Source organism: Ascaphus truei, chromosome 2 (assembly GCF_040206685.1).
Source record: "Ascaphus truei isolate aAscTru1 chromosome 2, aAscTru1.hap1, whole genome shotgun sequence".
NCBI classification, from domain to species: Eukaryota; Metazoa; Chordata; class Amphibia; order Anura; family Ascaphidae; genus Ascaphus; species Ascaphus truei.
In genome coordinates this window covers 6,844,160-6,861,646 of record NC_134484.1, presented here as the reverse complement: position 1 = coordinate 6,861,646, position 17,487 = coordinate 6,844,160, and the positions used below count along the sequence as shown (strand labels likewise).

The 17,487-nt window shown below is 51.2% G+C and overlaps 1 protein-coding gene across 2 annotated transcripts in view; it reads right to left on the bottom strand.

Annotated features, from left to right (window-relative positions):
* The window catches only part of FAM83H (family with sequence similarity 83 member H), a 110,826-nt gene that overhangs the window by 49,640 nt on the left and 43,699 nt on the right, over positions 1 to 17,487 (bottom strand). Inside the window, exon 1 of one of the 2 annotated variants that reach the window (XM_075581180.1) lies at positions 10,982 to 11,168. The exons of the other annotated variant lie outside the window; for it this stretch is intronic. Within the exon in view, the coding sequence (XP_075437295.1) occupies positions 10,982 to 10,996 (15 nt within the window). The 5' untranslated portion in view covers positions 10,997 to 11,168. Of the gene's footprint in view, positions 1 to 10,981; positions 11,169 to 17,487 lie in introns of those variants that run through there. 2 annotated transcript variants of the gene reach the window in all.

The following is a 17,487-nucleotide window of genomic DNA, read 5'->3' as shown; positions in this document are numbered from 1 at the left end:
TTTCCACATAACCAACCTATGTTTTAGTCCCTTAGGGTGCCTGGTGATGGGTAATAAGTCTGGCCCGTGGCGTATGATGTGCCTGGTGATGGGTAATGAGTCCGGCACGTGGCGTATGATGTGCCTGGTGATGGGTAATGAGCCCGGGACGTGGCGTATGATGTGCCTGGTGATGGGTAATGAGCCCGGCATGTGGCATATGATGTGTCTGGTGATGTGTAATGAGTCCGGCCCATGGCATATGATGTGCCTGGTGATGGGTAATAAGTCTGGCCCGTGGCGTATGATGTGCCTGGTGATGGTAATGAGTCCGGCCCGTGGCGTATGATGTGCCTGGTGATGGGTAATGAGTCCGGCCCGTGGCATATGATGTGCCTGGTGATGGGTAATGAGTCCGGCCCGTGGCATATGATGTGCCTTGTGATGGGTAATGAGTCCGGCCCGTGGCATATGATGTGCCTGGTGATGGGTAATGAGTCCGGCCCGTGGCATATGATGTGGGATGGATGCCTGGTGATGGGTAATGAGCCCGGCCCGTGGCGTATGATGTGCCTGGTGATGTGTAATGAGTCCGGCCCATGGCATATGATGTGCCTGGTGATGGGTAATAAGTCTGGCCCGTGGCGTATGATGTGCCTGGTGATGGGTAATGAGTCCGGCACGTGGCGTATGATGTGCCTGGTGATGGGTAATGAGCCCGGGACGTGGCGTATGATGTGCCTGGTGATGGGTAATGAGCCCGGCATGTGGCATATGATGTGTCTGGTGATGTGTAATGAGTCCGGCCCATGGCATATGATGTGCCTGGTGATGGGTAATAAGTCTGGCCCGTGGCGTATGATGTGCCTGGTGATGGGTAATGAGTCCGGCACGTGGCGTATGATGTGCCTGGTGATGGGTAATGAGTCCGGCCCGTGGCATATGATGTGCCTGGTGATGGGTAATAAGTCTGGCCCGTGGCGTATGATGTGCCTGGTGATGGGTAATGAGTCCGGCCCGTGGCGTATGATGTGTCTTGTGATGGGTAATGAGTCCGGCCCGTGGCATATGATGTGCCTGGTGATGGGTAATGAGTCCGGCCCATGGCGTATGATGTGCCTTGTGATGGGTAATGAGTCTGGCCCGTGGCATATGATGTGCCTGGTGATGGGTAATGAGTCCGGCCCGTGGCATATGATGTGCCTGGTGATGGGTAATGAGCCCGGCACGTGGCGTATGATGTGCCTGGTGATGGGTAATGAGTCCGGCCCGTGGCATATGATGTGCCTGGTGATGGGTAATGAGTCCGGCCCGTGGCATATGATGTGTCTTGTGATGGGTAATGAGTCCGGCCCGTGGCATATGATGTGCCTGGTGATGGGTAATTAGCCCGGCCCATGGCGTATGATGTGCCTGGTGATGGGTAATGAGTCTGGCACGTGGCGTATGATGTGCCTTGTGATGGGTAATGAGCCCGGCCCGTGGCATATGATGTGCCTTGTAATGGGTAATTAGCCCGGCCCGTGGCGTATGATGTGCCTTTTGATGGGTAATTAGCCTGGCACGTGGCGTATGATGTGCCTGGTGATGGGTAATGAGCCCGGCACGTGGCGTATGATGTGCCTGGTGATGGGTAATGAGCCCGGCACGTGGCATATGATGTGCCTGGTGATGTGTAATGAGTCCGGCCCATGGCATATGATGTGCCTGGTGATGGGTAATAAGTCTGGCCCGTGGCGTAGGATGTGCCTGGGGATGGGTAATGAGTCCGGCACGTGGCGTATGATGTGCCTGGTGATGGGTAATGAGTCCGGCCCGTGGCATATGATGTGCCTGGTGATGGGTAATGAGTCTGGCCCGTGGCGTATGATGTGCCTGGTGATGGGTAATGAGTCCGGCCCGTGGCGTATGATGTGTCTTGTGATGGGTAATGAGTCCGGCCCGTGGCATATGATGTGCCTGGTGATGGGTAATGAGTCCGGCCCGTGGCATATGATGTGCCTGGTGATGGGTAATGAGTCCGGCCCGTGGCGTATGATGTGCCTTGTGATGGGTAATGAGTCTGGCCCATGGCATATGATGTGCCTGGTGATGGGTAATGAGTCCGGCCCGTGGCATATGATGTGCCTGGTGATGGGTAATGAGCCCGGCACGTGGCGTATGATGTGCCTGGTGATGGGTAATAAGTCCGGCCCGTGGCATATGATGTGCCTGGTGATGGGTAATGAGTCCGGCCCGTGGCATATGATGTGTCTTGTGATGGGTAATGAGTCCGGCCCGTGGCATATGATGTGCCTGGTGATGGGTAATTAGCCCGGCCCATGGCGTATGATGTGCCTGGTGATGGGTAATGAGTCTGGCACGTTGCGTATGATGTGCCTTGTGATGGGTAATTAGCCCGGCCCGTGGCATATGATGTGCCTTGTAATGGGTAATTAGCCCGGCCCGTGGCGTATGATGTGCCTTGTGATGGGTAATTAGCCTGGCACGTGGCGTATGATGTGCCTGGTGATGGGTAATGAGTCTGGCCCGTGGCATATGATGTGCCTGGTGATGGGAAATAAGTCTGGCCCGTGGCGTATGATGTGCCTGGTGATGGGTAATGAGTCCGGCCCGTGGCGTATGATGTGTCTTGTGATGGGTAATGAGTCCGGCCCAAGGCATATGATGTGCCTGGTGATGGGTAATTAGCCCGGCCCGTGGCGTATGATGTGCCTGGTGATGGGTAATGAGTCCGGCCCGTGGCATATGATGTGCCTGGTGATGGGTAATGAGTCTGGCCCGTGGCATATGATATGCCTGGTGATGGGTAATGAGTCCGGCCCGTGGCATATGATGTGCCTGGTGATGGTTAATGAGTCCGGCCCGTGGCATATGATGTGGGATGGATGCCTGGTGATGGGTAATGAGCCCGGCACGTGGCGTATGATGTGCCTGGTGATGGGTAATGAGTCCGGCCCGTGGCATATGATGTGGGATGGATGCCTGGTGATGGGTAATGAGCCCGGCACGTGGCGTATGATGTGCCTGGTGATGGGTAATGAGTCCGGCCCGTGGCATATGATGTGCCTGGTGATGGGTAATAAGTCTGGCCCGTGGCGTATGATGTGCCTGGTGATGGGTAATGAGTCCGGCACGTGGCGGATGATGTGCCCTGTGATGGGTAATGAGTCCGGCCCGTGGCATATGATGTGCCTGGTGATGGGTAATAAGTCTGACCCGTGGCGTATGATGTGCCTGGTGATGGGTAATGAGTCTGGCCCGTGGCGTATGATGTGCCCTGTGATGGGTAATGAGTCTGGCCCGTGGCATATGATGTGGGATGGATGCCTGGTGATGGGTAATGAGCCCGGCACGTGGCGTATGATGTGCCTGGTGATGGGTAATGAGTCCGGCCCGTGGCATATGATGTGCCTGGTGATGGGTAATAAGTCTGGCCTGTGGCGTATGATGTGCCTGGTGATGGGTAATGAGTCCGGCACGTGGCGTATGATGTGCCCTGTGATGGGTAATGAGTCTGGCCCATGGCATATGATGTGCCTGGTGATGGGTAATGAGCCCGGCACGTGGCGTATGATGTGCCTGGTGATGGGTAATGAGTCTGGCATGTGGCGTATGATGTGCCTGGTGATGGGTAATGAGTCCGGCCCGTGGCGTATGATGTGCCTGGTGATGGGTAATGAGTCCGGCCCGTGGCATATGATGTGCCTGGTGATGGGTAATAAGTCTGGCCCGTGGCGTATGATGTGCCTGGTGATGGGTAATGAGTCCGGCCCGTGGCGTATGATGTGTCTTGTGATGGGTAATGAGTCCGGCCCGTGGCGTATGATGTGCCTGGTGATGGGTAATTATCCCGGCTGTGGAGTATGATGTGCCTGGTGATGGGTAATTAGCCCGGCCCGTGGCGTATGATGTGCCTGGTGATGGGTAATGAGTCTGGCATGTGCGTATGATGTGCCTGGTGATGGGTAATTAGCCGGCCTGTGGCATATGATGTGCCTGGTGATGGGTAATGAGCCCGGCACGTGGCGTATGATGTGCCTGGTGATGGGTAATGAGTCTGGCACATGGCGTATGATGTGCCTGGTGATGGGTAATGAGTCCGGCCCGTGGCATATGATGTGCCTGGTGATGGGTAATGAGTCCGGCCCGTGGCGTATGATGTGCCTGGTGATGGGTAATGAGTCCGGCCCGTGGCATATGATGTGCCTGGTGATGGGTAATGAGTCCGACCCGTGGCGTATGATGTGCCTTGTGATGGGTAATGAGTCAGGCCTGTGGCGTATGATGTGCCTGGTGATGGGTAATGAGTCCGGCCCGTGGCGTATGATGTGCCTGGTGATGGTAATGAGTCCGGCCCGTGGCGTATGATGTGCCTGGTGATGGGTAATTAGCCCCGGCCCGTGGCGTATGATGTGCCTGGTAATGGGTAATGAGTCCGGCCCGTGGCGTATGATGTGCCTGGTGATGGGTAATGAGTCCGGCCCGTGGCGTATGATGTGCCTGGGGATGGGTAATGAGTCCGGCCCGTGGCGTATGATGTGTCTGGTGATGGGTAATGAGTCCGGCCCGTGGCGTATGATGTGCCTGGTGATGGTTAATGAGTCCGGCCCGTGGCGTGTGATGTGCCTTGTGATGGGTAATGAGCCCGGCACGTGGCATATGATGTGCCTGGTGATGGGTAATGAGTCCGGCCTGTGGCGTATGATGTGCCTGGTGATGGGTAATGAGTCCGGCACGTGGCGTATGATGTGCCTGGTGATGGGTAATGAGCCCGGCACGTGGCATATGATGTGCCTGGTGATGGGTAATGAGTCCGGCCCGTGGCGTATGATGTGACTTGTGACGGGTAATGAGTCTGGCTTGTGGCATATGATATGCCTGGAGATGGGTAATGAGCCGGCACGTGGCATATGATGTGGGGTGGATGCCTGGTGATGGACATTGAGTCCAGCCCGTGGCATATGATGTGGGGTGGATGCCTGGTGATGGGTAATGAGTCCGGCCCGTGGAACTATCGGGAGATGAGAATTGCACGTTCTGACAATCCAACCCGTTTGATATTACACAGTGTTATCATGTCATACACCAGAATTAGGGTTTGTAATAAAATGCCAAGGCAAAAGGAGGGCCGGCGTGCTGGGGCGAGAGGTCATGCTTTGAAAACGCACAACCCGAGAGAAATGTGTGGCGGTATGGATTCATGGAAAGGGTGGTGGATTCATGGATTAGCCACACTGCAGAGGTGGTAGAAGCTAATATAGCAAGGCAATAATAAACTGTTTGGTACAGACACCAGGAGACCCTACATCTATACTATAATTCTAAGTTAGATTCCGTCTGTTTGTTTGTATGTCCGAAGCATCGCAATCTCAGAAACGGCACCACGTAGCACAATGAAACTGACACTGTACATTCTGCTGCGGATTTGAGCTTCCAATGTGACTCGCCTCCCAAATTATGGACATTCTAAGTTTCCCTCGGCTGTCCAGCAAATCTGTTAGAGCAGGAGGGGGGCCGGGGGGGCGTGGCTACTAAGGGAGGGGGCGTCCTTGCCTGGATCGGGGCTGTGTGTGTCTCTGTTTCTCTGTGTGTGATGTGAGATTTGCGGGGGAGATGTGCCAGCGGGGAGGAGGGGGAGATGTGCCAGCTAGTGGGGGGAGATGAGCCAGCTAGCGAGGGGAGATGTACAAGGGGGGGGGGGGGAGGGAAATGTGCCGCCAGCGAGGGGAGATGTACCAACGGGTGGGGGAGGGGGGCGGGGATATGTGCTGACAGCGAGGGGACATGCCACAGTAGTGCGGGGAGATGTTCCACCAGCAGGGGGGAAGGGGGACATGTTCCGGCAACGGGGAGAGACACACACACAGACAGATACACATATACACACACAGACAGACACACACAGACAGGGACAAATCTCACCCCGCACTACATCTAGCAGCAGGGGGGGAAGGGGAGCCCGGGGAGATGTGCCGGGAGGGGGAGGCGGGGACATGTATTCAATATTACATTCCCTTGGCGAAGCCGGGCACAAAAGCTAGTATGAAATAAACTAAAGGGTCTACGATGGTTTGAAATGTTATAGCAGATAGGAAAATGGGCAGACCAATGGGTCAAGTGCTTCTCATCTGCCGTCAATCTCGACATTTCTAATGTATTGAGGGCCCTGTTCCTGAGAGCTTACACTCTAGATCAGGGGAGGCCAACTCCAGTGCTCAAGAGCCACCAGCAGGTCAGGTTTGCAGGATATCCCTGCTTCCGCACAGGTGGCTCAATCAGTGGCTCAGTCGAATAGACTGATTGAGCCACCTGTGCTGAAGCAGGGGTATCCTGAAAACCTGACCTGTTGGTGGCCCTTGAGCACTGGAGTTGGCCACCGTTGCACTAACACACGAGTGTCCGTCTCTCAGCTGCTTCATGGAGTTGAAGGATGCCGCCCCGGTTTGGATTGGTTGGGACGTCACAGATGAGATCACAAGCCGTATAACCGTACTTAATGTGGTAGCAGAAAGGGAGGGTTCCCAGGTTCCCCGACCCATCACTGTGTCATTCCCTCACTTGTGATCTGGTCACAGGGACTCCGAGTTTTATGGGAAAGGTGGCAGGGAGTCCGACTTTTGTGTAAACAATCAGGAAACATTTACAGGCGCCAGAGTTTGGACACAACTCGTCTCCCTATTTTCCCTACATGGAACCCAAGATTATCCCGTGTATATAACCTTTATTCTGTACCTCCAATCAGCTGCCAATTGGAGCTTGCACGATAACTGGTGCAATATTGTGTGGTGTGTGTGTGTATGGTGTGTGTCGGTGTGGTGGTTTATGTGTGTGGTGGTTTGTGTGTGTGGTGGTTTATGTGTGTGGTGGTTTGTGTGTGTGGTGGTTTGTGTGTGTGTGGTGGTTTGTGTGTGTGTGGTGGTTTGTGTGTGTGGTGGTTTGTGTGTGTGGTGGTTTGTGTGTGTGGTGGTTTGTGTGTGTGGTGGTTTGTGTATATATTTAGAATTTTACCAAACTATGGAAAACTCTCAAAATAAAACGAGAATATGCTAAAATACCATAATAAAGCATGAAATGTGCTTAAAAGACGTATGCAATCATAAAAACAATTAGAAATCTAAAATACTACAACTGATAAATTAAATTAAAAAGATATCCCAAGTAATACATAGAGGTGGTGCACTTGGCTTGGAAGATATCCCAAGTAATACATAGAGGTGGTGCACTTGGCTTGGAAGATATCCCAAGTAATACATAGAGATGGTGCACTTGGCTTGGAAGATATCCCAAGTAATACATAGAGATGGTGCACTTGGCTTGGAAGATATCCCAAGTAATACATAGAGATGGTGCGCTTGGTGTTTTGGTTCTAACAATCATACGGGTTTTGTGTTTGGTTTTGATATGTAAGGTTCTGGTAAGTTTTGATTTTTTACACTCGGTTTATACCAACTCTTGAGATATATATTATATATACACATACATACGTTTGTTAAATAGTCCCTGAAGGAGGGAGGGGAGGTGTGTGTGTGTGTGTGTGTGTGTGTGTGTGTGTGTGTGTGTGTGTGTGTGTGTGTGTGTGTGTGTGTGTGTGTGTGTGTGTGTGTGTGTGTGTGTGTGTGTGTATATCAATGGTGTGGGTGGAGGTGGAAAAGTAAGAAGGTGTTGTATTACTAAAAGTGTGTGTTGATACTATGTGGCCCCTATTGGTATATAGAAGGATGGAATTACATGGAGTATCTGCATGTGTAAGAGACAGCTGTGTGTGCATACATATAGCGCAGTATGTTTAGACATGGCCTTTAGCACTCAAGGGAAGAGAACGAAAAACAGGAAAAGGTAGCGCTAAAATTCAAAGATGCTAATTAATGTGATATAATAAGTAAAAGCTGGCGGCTGCCTGTGATATAACACTGACCCCCAGGTCAGAGAAACAACATGTGATGTGAAATATTATATCTATGGCGCCTCGCATATAACCTCAAATATAAAAGTATATATACAACCCGTATCAGGTACTGGAACAGGTGTAGGGATGTGCTCCACAACGAAGAAGATTCATATATAAATAAGAAGATTCGTATATAAATAAATTTTTGTCTTTATTTAATACGAATCTTCTTCGTTGTGGAGCACATCCCTACACCTGTTCCAGTACCTGATACGAGTTGTATATATCCTTTTATATTTGAGGTTATGTGCGAGGCGCCATAGATATAATATTTCACATCACTCAAGGGAAGAGAGTTATCTCATGTAAGTAGTAACTCATGAAACTGCCGTCTCGGTTTAGGCCATCGCTAAGTGTCCCGAACGGTTGCATACATTTTTGATCATTAAAGCTCGGCTAACACAATACATCTATATCTACATATCTATCTATCTGTAACGTTTTTTCCTCCACCCAAGCTACATCTCTATCTCTATCTATTTATACATACATACATACATACATACATACATACATAGTAAGCTCTTAGGATCAGGCTCATTACCTTTTGTATCGGTTTGTCCTCATTTCTATGTAACTCTGTTTATGTAATTTATATAACTCTGCCCCCCCCCCATTGTACTGTGCTGTGATATATGTGTGTCCCCCATTGTACTGTGCTGTGGTATATGTGTGTCCCCCATTGTACAGTGCTGTGGTATGTGCCCCCCCCCCTCATTGTACTGCGCTGTGGTATATGTGTCCCCCCCATTGTACTGCACTGTGGTATATGTGCCCCCCACATTGTACTGTGCTGTGGTATATGTGCGTCCCCCATTGTACTGCGCTGTGGTATATGTGCCCCCCCATTGTACTGCTTTGTGGTATATGTTAGCCCCCCCCATTGTACTGTGCTGTGGTATATGTGTGTCCCCCATTGTACAGTGCTGTGGTATGTGCCCCCCCTCATTGTACTGCGCTGTGGTATATGTGCCCCCCCCCCCATTGTACTGCGCTGTGGTATATGTGTCCCCCCCCTTCATTGTACTGTGCTGTGGTATATGTGCGTCCCCCTTTGTACGGTGTTGTGGTATGTGCCCCCCCCCATTGTACTGCGCTGTGGTATATGTGCCCCCCCCCATTGTACTGCGCTGTGGTATATGTGTCCCCCCAATTGTACTGCGCTGTGGTATATGTTACCCCCCCCCCCCATTGTTCTGCGCTGTGGTATATGTTATCCCCTCCCCATTGTACTGTGCTGTGGTATATGTTACCCCCCCCCATTGTACTTTGCTGTGGTATATGTTACACCCCCATTGTACTGCGCTGTGGTATATTTTGTCCCTCCATTGTACTGTGCTGTGGTATATGTCGGTACTTTATAACTAGACCATCATAAGAAAAATGTGTGTGTCTGTACAGCTGCAGTTTTACACCCTGCATACAGCATATACAATACATACAGTACATACAGCACATACAATACATACAGCACATACAGCACATACAATACATACAGCGCATACAATACATACAGCGCATACAGTACATACAGCACATACAGTACACCCAGCGCATACAGCGCATACAGTACATACAGCGCATACAGCACACACAACGCATACAGCGCATACAGCGCATACAGCGCATACAGCGCATACAGTACATACAGCACATACAGCGCATACAGCGCATACAGCGCATACAGCGCATACAGTACATACAGCGCGTACAGTACATACAGTACATACCACGCATACAGTACATACAGCGCATACAGTACATACAGCGCATACAGTACATACAGTGCATACAGCGCATACCACGCATACAGTACATATAGCGCATACAGTACATACAGCACACACAGCGCATACAGCACATACAGCGCATACAGTACATACAGCACATACAGCGCATACAGCGCATACAGCGCATACAGCGCATACAGTACATACAGTGCATACAGCACACACAGCGCATACAGTACATACAGTGCATACAGCGCATACCACGCATCCAGTACATACAGCGCATACAGTACATACAGCACACACAGCGCATACAGTACATACAGCACATACAGCGCATACAGTACATACAGTGCATACAGCACACACAGCGCATACAGTACATACAGCGCATACAGTACATACAGTACATACAGCACATACCACGCATACAGTACATACAGCGCATACAGTACATACAGTACATACAGCGCATACAGTACATACAGTGCATACAGCGCATACAGTACATACCACGCATACAGTACATACAGCGCATACAGTACATACAGCACACACAGCGCATACAGTACATACAGCACATACAGCGCATACAGCGCATACAGCGCATACAGTACATACAGTGCATACAGCACACACAGCGCATACAGTACATACAGTGCATACAGCGCATACCACGCATACAGTACATACAGCGCATACAGTACATACAGCACACAGCGCATACAGTACATACAGCACATACAGCGCATACAGCACATACAGCACATACAGCGCATACAGCGCATACAGCGCATACAGCGCATACAGTACATACAGTGCATACAGCACACACAGTGCATACAGCACATCCAGCACATACAGCGCACACAGCACATACAGCGCACACAGCGCACACAGCACATACAATACATACAGCACATACAGCACATACCACGCATACAGTACATACAGCGCATACAGCACACACAGCGCATACAGCACATACAATACATGCAGCACATACAGCACATACAGCACACACAGCACACACAGGGCATACAGCGCATACAGCGCATACAGCGCATACAGCGCATACAGCGCATACAGCACATACAGCACATACAGCGCATACAGTACACCCAGCGCATACATGTTTATAGGACGACAGAGACTACTAGAATAGTGTGTATCTGTCAGCAAAGAAATGCTGTTTCCTGTCTCCTTTATGTGTGTGTATTCCATGTATACGTGTGTGCGCACACTTGTGTATCTGCTCTGCCCCTGCCCCCCCCCCCTCACACATACCTATCTGATGAGTCTCCCCTTTCCCCCCTCTCACCTCGTTCCAGCTCATCCTCCTCCTCCCCCCCTTGTCAGCTTCCCGGGGCTCCTCCGTGTCAGCACTTTGCCTGTTCCTGCCTGTCCCGCCTGCATACCTTCCGCTCTCTGAACCTGCCCCTACCTGCGCCTCACCTCACCGCGTCTCCCAGCCAGGCCCGCGACACGTAATTACCCCAAACACCGACGCTGCGCCTGCCGGCGTAATCCCCTTTATCGCTGTGTCAGACATGCTTCACGGTGCGGGGGTTAAAGCAATCTGTAGTCACAGGTTTATTCCAAGCATTTCAGACATGTAAACGCTCCCTGAAAGGCTTCCTTAAAAAGGTGCGTTATCTGGCGTACCTCTAACCCCCAACTCCTCCCCCCCCCATTCCCCCCCAGCCCTCCAACAGCATTGGGACCAGTCTCCCTGCTAACACCCCTTAACATCCACACCCTCAAACCTTACTGGGATCGGCAGGACCATACTCCACACTGATATATACTCCATCCTACAAGGAGAAAGCTACTTTACCTTTTGTTGCAACATTGCAGCGTATTCCCTCTAGAGACAGGGCCGGCCAACTCCTGTCCTCAAGGGTCCACCAACAGGCCATGTTTTCAGGATATCCCTGCTTCAGCACAGGTGGCTCAATCAGTGACTCAGTCAATGACACAGGAGTGGCCAGCTCCAGTCCTCAAGGGTCCACCAACAGGCCAGGTTTTCAGGATATCTCTGCTTCAGCACAGGTGGCTCAATCGCCTGTGCTGAAGCAGGGATATCCTGGAAACCAGACCTGTTGGTGGCCCTTGAGAACGGGAGTTGGCCACTCCTGCACTAGAGTGCAAGCTCCCAGGATCAGGGCCCTCATTACCTCTCTGTTTGGGCTGGTCTGTCCGTATTTGTATGTAACGCTATGTAATTTACCCCCATTGTACCGCACTTCGGAATATGTTGGCGCTTTATAAATAACCGCTAATAATACGGCTGGGCAGCAGAAGTGCAAACCTCCCAGGCACTGACAAACAGTTCCCCCTGTATATACACAGAACAGGTATATACCTCGGCCAGAGGCAGCTTCTCTTCACCTCAACATTGCCCTACCAAGCCACTTAACTTCTATATGTATACAAGAGGAGATGCCCCATGGCAAATGCCTTCTGTCTCTATGCCATTGTGATCCCCTGCAGTGGGGGGTACATATTTCTTGGCCCATGTCTGTCCCTGAGCAACAAGACATACTCCATGGTACTTCTGTGTCTGGCCCTGGCACTGAGATAGAAGACATATTCCATGGCCCATGTCTGGCCCTGAGACAGAAGACATATTCCATGGCCCTTCTCTCTCTGTATCACCCTGTTATGGTAGCTCCGTGCTGAATGGGACCTTGGTCTCTTCTATGTTGTCCCTGTGTCACACTGCAGTGGAACAGGACACTGCATGAGCCTCTCGGAAGTTATCCTGCAGTGGGACGGAGACTCAAAGCACCTTTGAAGCCTTCAGTTTCGGTGACACGCAGTAGAGGGAGTGACCGGTGTGTGTCTTCTCTGAGACACAGTGGGCAACATATCCCTTCTACATCCGAGTCACCAGATCACCTTGCAGGGAGAGGCACAGATTTGGTGACTGTACAACTATTTTGTCTCTGTTACTAAGTTACCCTAGACTGGAAGGCTCAATGGTCATATGGGACCCTTTGTGTCATTGTATCACTACGTAGTCAGAAGGAGCGACCAGCTGCAACTCTCACTCACGTTCTGTGAATCCTACTCATTTGGGATCCGTATCCCCGATTTTATTGTGTGGAGGTCTGGAAAGCTCTGTACACGACAAGTTAACTGATATAGGACCATTAATATTGGTGCTTAAAATGGTATCACAACCTACAACAAATCTTCAGCTCTCAATAACAGTTACACAGTAGATGAGGTTGAAAAAAAGACACACGTCCTTCAAGTTCATCATATGTTAAATTCAGACGACAGATACTTTATCCTATATTTATATTTACAATATTTTGACCCAGAGGAAGGCAAACAAAAAACCCCAGTGAAACATTATCCAATGATATCTCATAAGGGGAAAAATAAATTCCTTCCTAACTCCAAGAATTGGCACTCAGACTTCTCCCCGGATCAACATCCTTCCCATGTATACCTATTTGGTATATCCCTGTATACTTTTCCTTTCTAAAACCTTTTTTTGAACAAATCTATTGTATCTGCCATCACAGTCTCCATGGGTAAGGAATCCCACACTGTAACTGCCCTTACTGTACAGAACACATTCCTTTGTTGCTGGTGAAATCTCCTTTCCTCCAACTCTGTGTCGTTTGTACTGCCCTTGGGAGGAATAATTATTTTTAAAGCTCCTTGTATTAACCATGAATATATTTGTATTTAGTTATCATATCAATACGGCCGATAGAACTTTGCAGCTACTTTTCCACTCCATGTTTTGGTCTAGAACCCCCAAACTCACCGATTTTGGTCCTTGGAAAATACTGGATGAGATTTAGTATTTCTGTGTCACTATCTGCATTGCAAGGGACAACAGAGATCCCTGCTGTCCCCAAGACCCTCCAGTGGGAAGGAGAGGCGCCATGGGACAGAGATGCTTAATGCTTGGCTCACCATAATATAAAAGATGGGGGGATAACAGAAGTGAGATACAGAGGAGGGTCCAGGCGATGTTGTCACTGACACACAATGGGAGAGGAGTGAATGAGGTTGTGTAAGGCCACGGGTAACAATGACAAAGCATTGAGTGTCGGGGAACCCAAGCTCAGACACATTGACTCATCCAGTGCTCCTTTATCCGCATCGCAGTGTTCTCATGCACCCTCTGCCCTCATGTCAGCGCACTCTCTACTCAGAGCGTTAACACCCAAATAATACCCCGAGCGTGAACACGGAAACAATGAACCTCATGCAGGATAGCAGTGAGATAGAGGCAGCGTTCATTCACAGGTGAGGCAAGGGAGAAACATTTGGGTTATGAGTCACGGTGCAGATCTAAAACCTGTGTACTGGAAGCATCAGCCAAATTTGGGATTTACTCCCTATTGGATACTGGGAAAGCACAGGCATTGGATGTACATAAAGCTGCCATGCTTCCCACGGCCGAACTGACCAAGTAACAGAAATCATTAAAAAAAAACACATACACACACACACACACATATACATACACACACATACACACACATACATACACACACACACACACACACACACACACACACACACACACACACACACACACACACACACATATACATACACACATATACATACACACACACACACACACACACACACACACACATATACATACACACATATACATACACACACACACACACACACATACACACACACACATATACATACACACACATACACACACATACATACACACACACACACACACACACACACACACACACATACACATATACATACACACACACACATACACACACATACATACACACACACACACACACACACACACACACACATATATATACACACACACACACACACACACACACACACACACACACACACACACACATATACATACACACACACACACACACACACACACACACATATACATACACACACACACACACACACACATACACACACACACACACACACACACACATATACATACACACACACACACACACACACATATACATACACACACACACACACACACATACACACACACACACACACACACATACACACACACACATACACACACTTTAAGTTACTCTGTAAGGCTAAGGCCCCGCTGCACGCCCCAGCACGCCCGCCTTGCGTCCTGGGGGCGCGTGCACGGCGCTTCACCGCGATCTGCAGGGAGCTTTTCTCGGCGCGGGGGGCATGGCCAAGATGGGTCGGGTGGGCGCGGCCATAACAGGGAGGTGCCCCTCTCCCCCGTGCCACTCTGCCTGCCCCTCCCCCATATAATACACAAAGCCTTCTGTATCAGGGCAGATACCCTGCAGTGCAGGAACCGCTTGCTGGCGAGTACCTGGATATACATAGCGAGTTACCAGGTAATTAGCTCCACCCATCAGTCTTTCTGATTGGCTCCCTGGCACACCATGTGACGCGTCGTCGCACGGGATCACAATTCTGCTGTAGCCCCTGCTGGCTGACGCGTCGCAGTGCGCAGTGAGCCAGGGAGCGAGGAGGCACTGGGGACAGCCAGGGAGGAGGTAAGGGGCTGGTGAGAGGCGCCCGCAGGGCCGCGTGCGCCCCCGGCTGCACTGGGGACCTAGCCGAATCCGGGGGTGTCAAAATTCCATTCTCAAGGGACACCAACAGGCCAGGTTTTATGGCTATCCCTGCTTCAGCACCGGTGGCTCAATCAGTGGCAGAGCAACCATTTTGATGTTTCTAATGCATTGAGGGCCCTGCTCCTGAGAGCTTACACTCTAGAGCAGGGGTGGCCAACTCCAGTCCTCAAGGGCCACCATCAGGTCAAGATTTCAGGATATCCCTGCTTCAGCACAGATGGCTCAGTCAAAATCTGAGCCACTGATTGAGCCACCTGTGCTGAAGCAGAGACTGATTCATCCACCTGTAGTGAAGCATTGACGGATTCATCCACCTGTGCTGAAGCAGGGATAAAACCTGGCCTATTGGTGGCCCTTGAGGATGGAGTTTGATACCCCTGCTGTACACAGGGTACCATGGTGCGGGGGTAGGGGGTTGTTGGTTTCCTTAGCTATTCCCCTACTGTGTGATCTTAACGAGTGGTGAACAAGAGTTTGCACAGGCAAATCCCTCTCCTTATTGGCTCTCACAGAGACAGGGTGGGCTAGTGGTAAACACTTGATTGACGCGCTCCCCCAACCCCCATCTCAGGGGTCCCGACAAAAAGAAAAATCCTCCCAAACACAAACGGCGAAACGCTCCCTTTCCTCGTCCCCGTTACGCGGAAAGCGCGCGGTAACTTCACTTGTTTTTCCCCCAAAGTGACGGAGATCGCAACGTTACAGGGGCGGCCCCTCTTACTTCCCAGCCAAAATAAGAATACAAAAACAACATCATAAAACTATTTCCTGTCACCGATTTCCTGACATACAGCCGGGCCCCGGGTATACGGCGGGTTCCGTTCCAAGGGCCCCGGGTATACGGTGGGTTCCGTTCCAGGGGCCCCGGGTATACGGCGGGTTCCGTTCCAGGGGCCCCGGGTATATGGCGGGTTCCGTTCCAGGGGCCCGGGTATACGGCGGGTTCCGTTCCAGAGGCCCCGGGTATACGGCGGGTTCCGTTCCAGAGGCCCCGGGTATACGGCGGGTTCCGTTCCAGAGGCCCCGGGTATACGGCGGGTTCCGTTCCAGGGGCCCCGGGTATACGGCGGGTTCCGTTCCAGGGGCCCCGGGTATACGGCGGGTTCCGTTCCAGGGGCCCCGGGTATACGGTGGGTTCCATTCCAGGGGCCCCGGGTATACGGTGGGTTCCGTTCCAGGGCCCCGGGTATACGACGGATTCCGTTCCAGGGGCCCCGGGTATACGGCGGGTTCCGTTTCAGGGGCCCGCCGTATAGTGAAAATCGCCGGAAAGCGGATCCAGTGATTTTCAGTTCTGTGCATGCGCAGAACGGCGTTTTCGCCGTTTTGCGCATGCGTGGCCTATGGTCTGCGTGCGCAAACTACGGTATGCGCCCACAGACAACGGTCTGCGCATGCGCGCCGGGCGCAACCGCCAGTTCTGCGCATGCGCGACTGAGGATCAAAGATGGCGGCCCCCTTCTCGGTGCCGCCGTATCGGCGGATCGCCGAAAAGCGAAGCGCCGAGAAGCGGGGCCCTGCTGTAAATAATAATGCCTAAAGCTGCAATCCAAGCCGGCGATTTTCCGTTACAGGGGATGGAAGCAGGGGGTCTCCGGTGTTGAACCCCATTAATTTGTGCTCCGGGAACCCCCTACTTCCGGAGATACAGACCTCTGAAGTCAGTGCCGATAGCGCTCGGCTAGCAGGGTTCACATAATGGCCGCTTTTCAAAACTCCTGCGCCTATGCCGACCAATAGGAAGCCTGGGTATGAAGCAGGGGGGTCTCCGGAGTTTACCCGCTTTCATTTCATCCCCGGGGACCCCCTGCTTCCCGACACTTTCCTCTGAAGGTAACCCTGCAATCTCGCTGGGTGGGTAAACATTATGGGGGTTTAAATCTCGAGCGACACGAGAGCCAATAGGAAGCTGATCCGTGCGGGGGGGGAGGGGATTTAAACCGGGGGGCTCCTTTTCCGGTCAGTATCTCAAAAAAGTCAAACAAACGGAGCCCGTTTTCTTAAACAAATATAATGATGAGTAATCCGCTAAACGTGGGAAATCTTATGTGGTTTAAATAAAAAAAATCATTTCTGTAGTATTAGATCAGGGGGTCTGCACCACCTGCCTGCCCTCCCCCCGCCCCCCTTTAACTTGTCTCCGGTGTCAAGTGACGCCGCGTTGCCATGGCGACGCGTCACTCGAGCCCTCGGAGACAAGGTA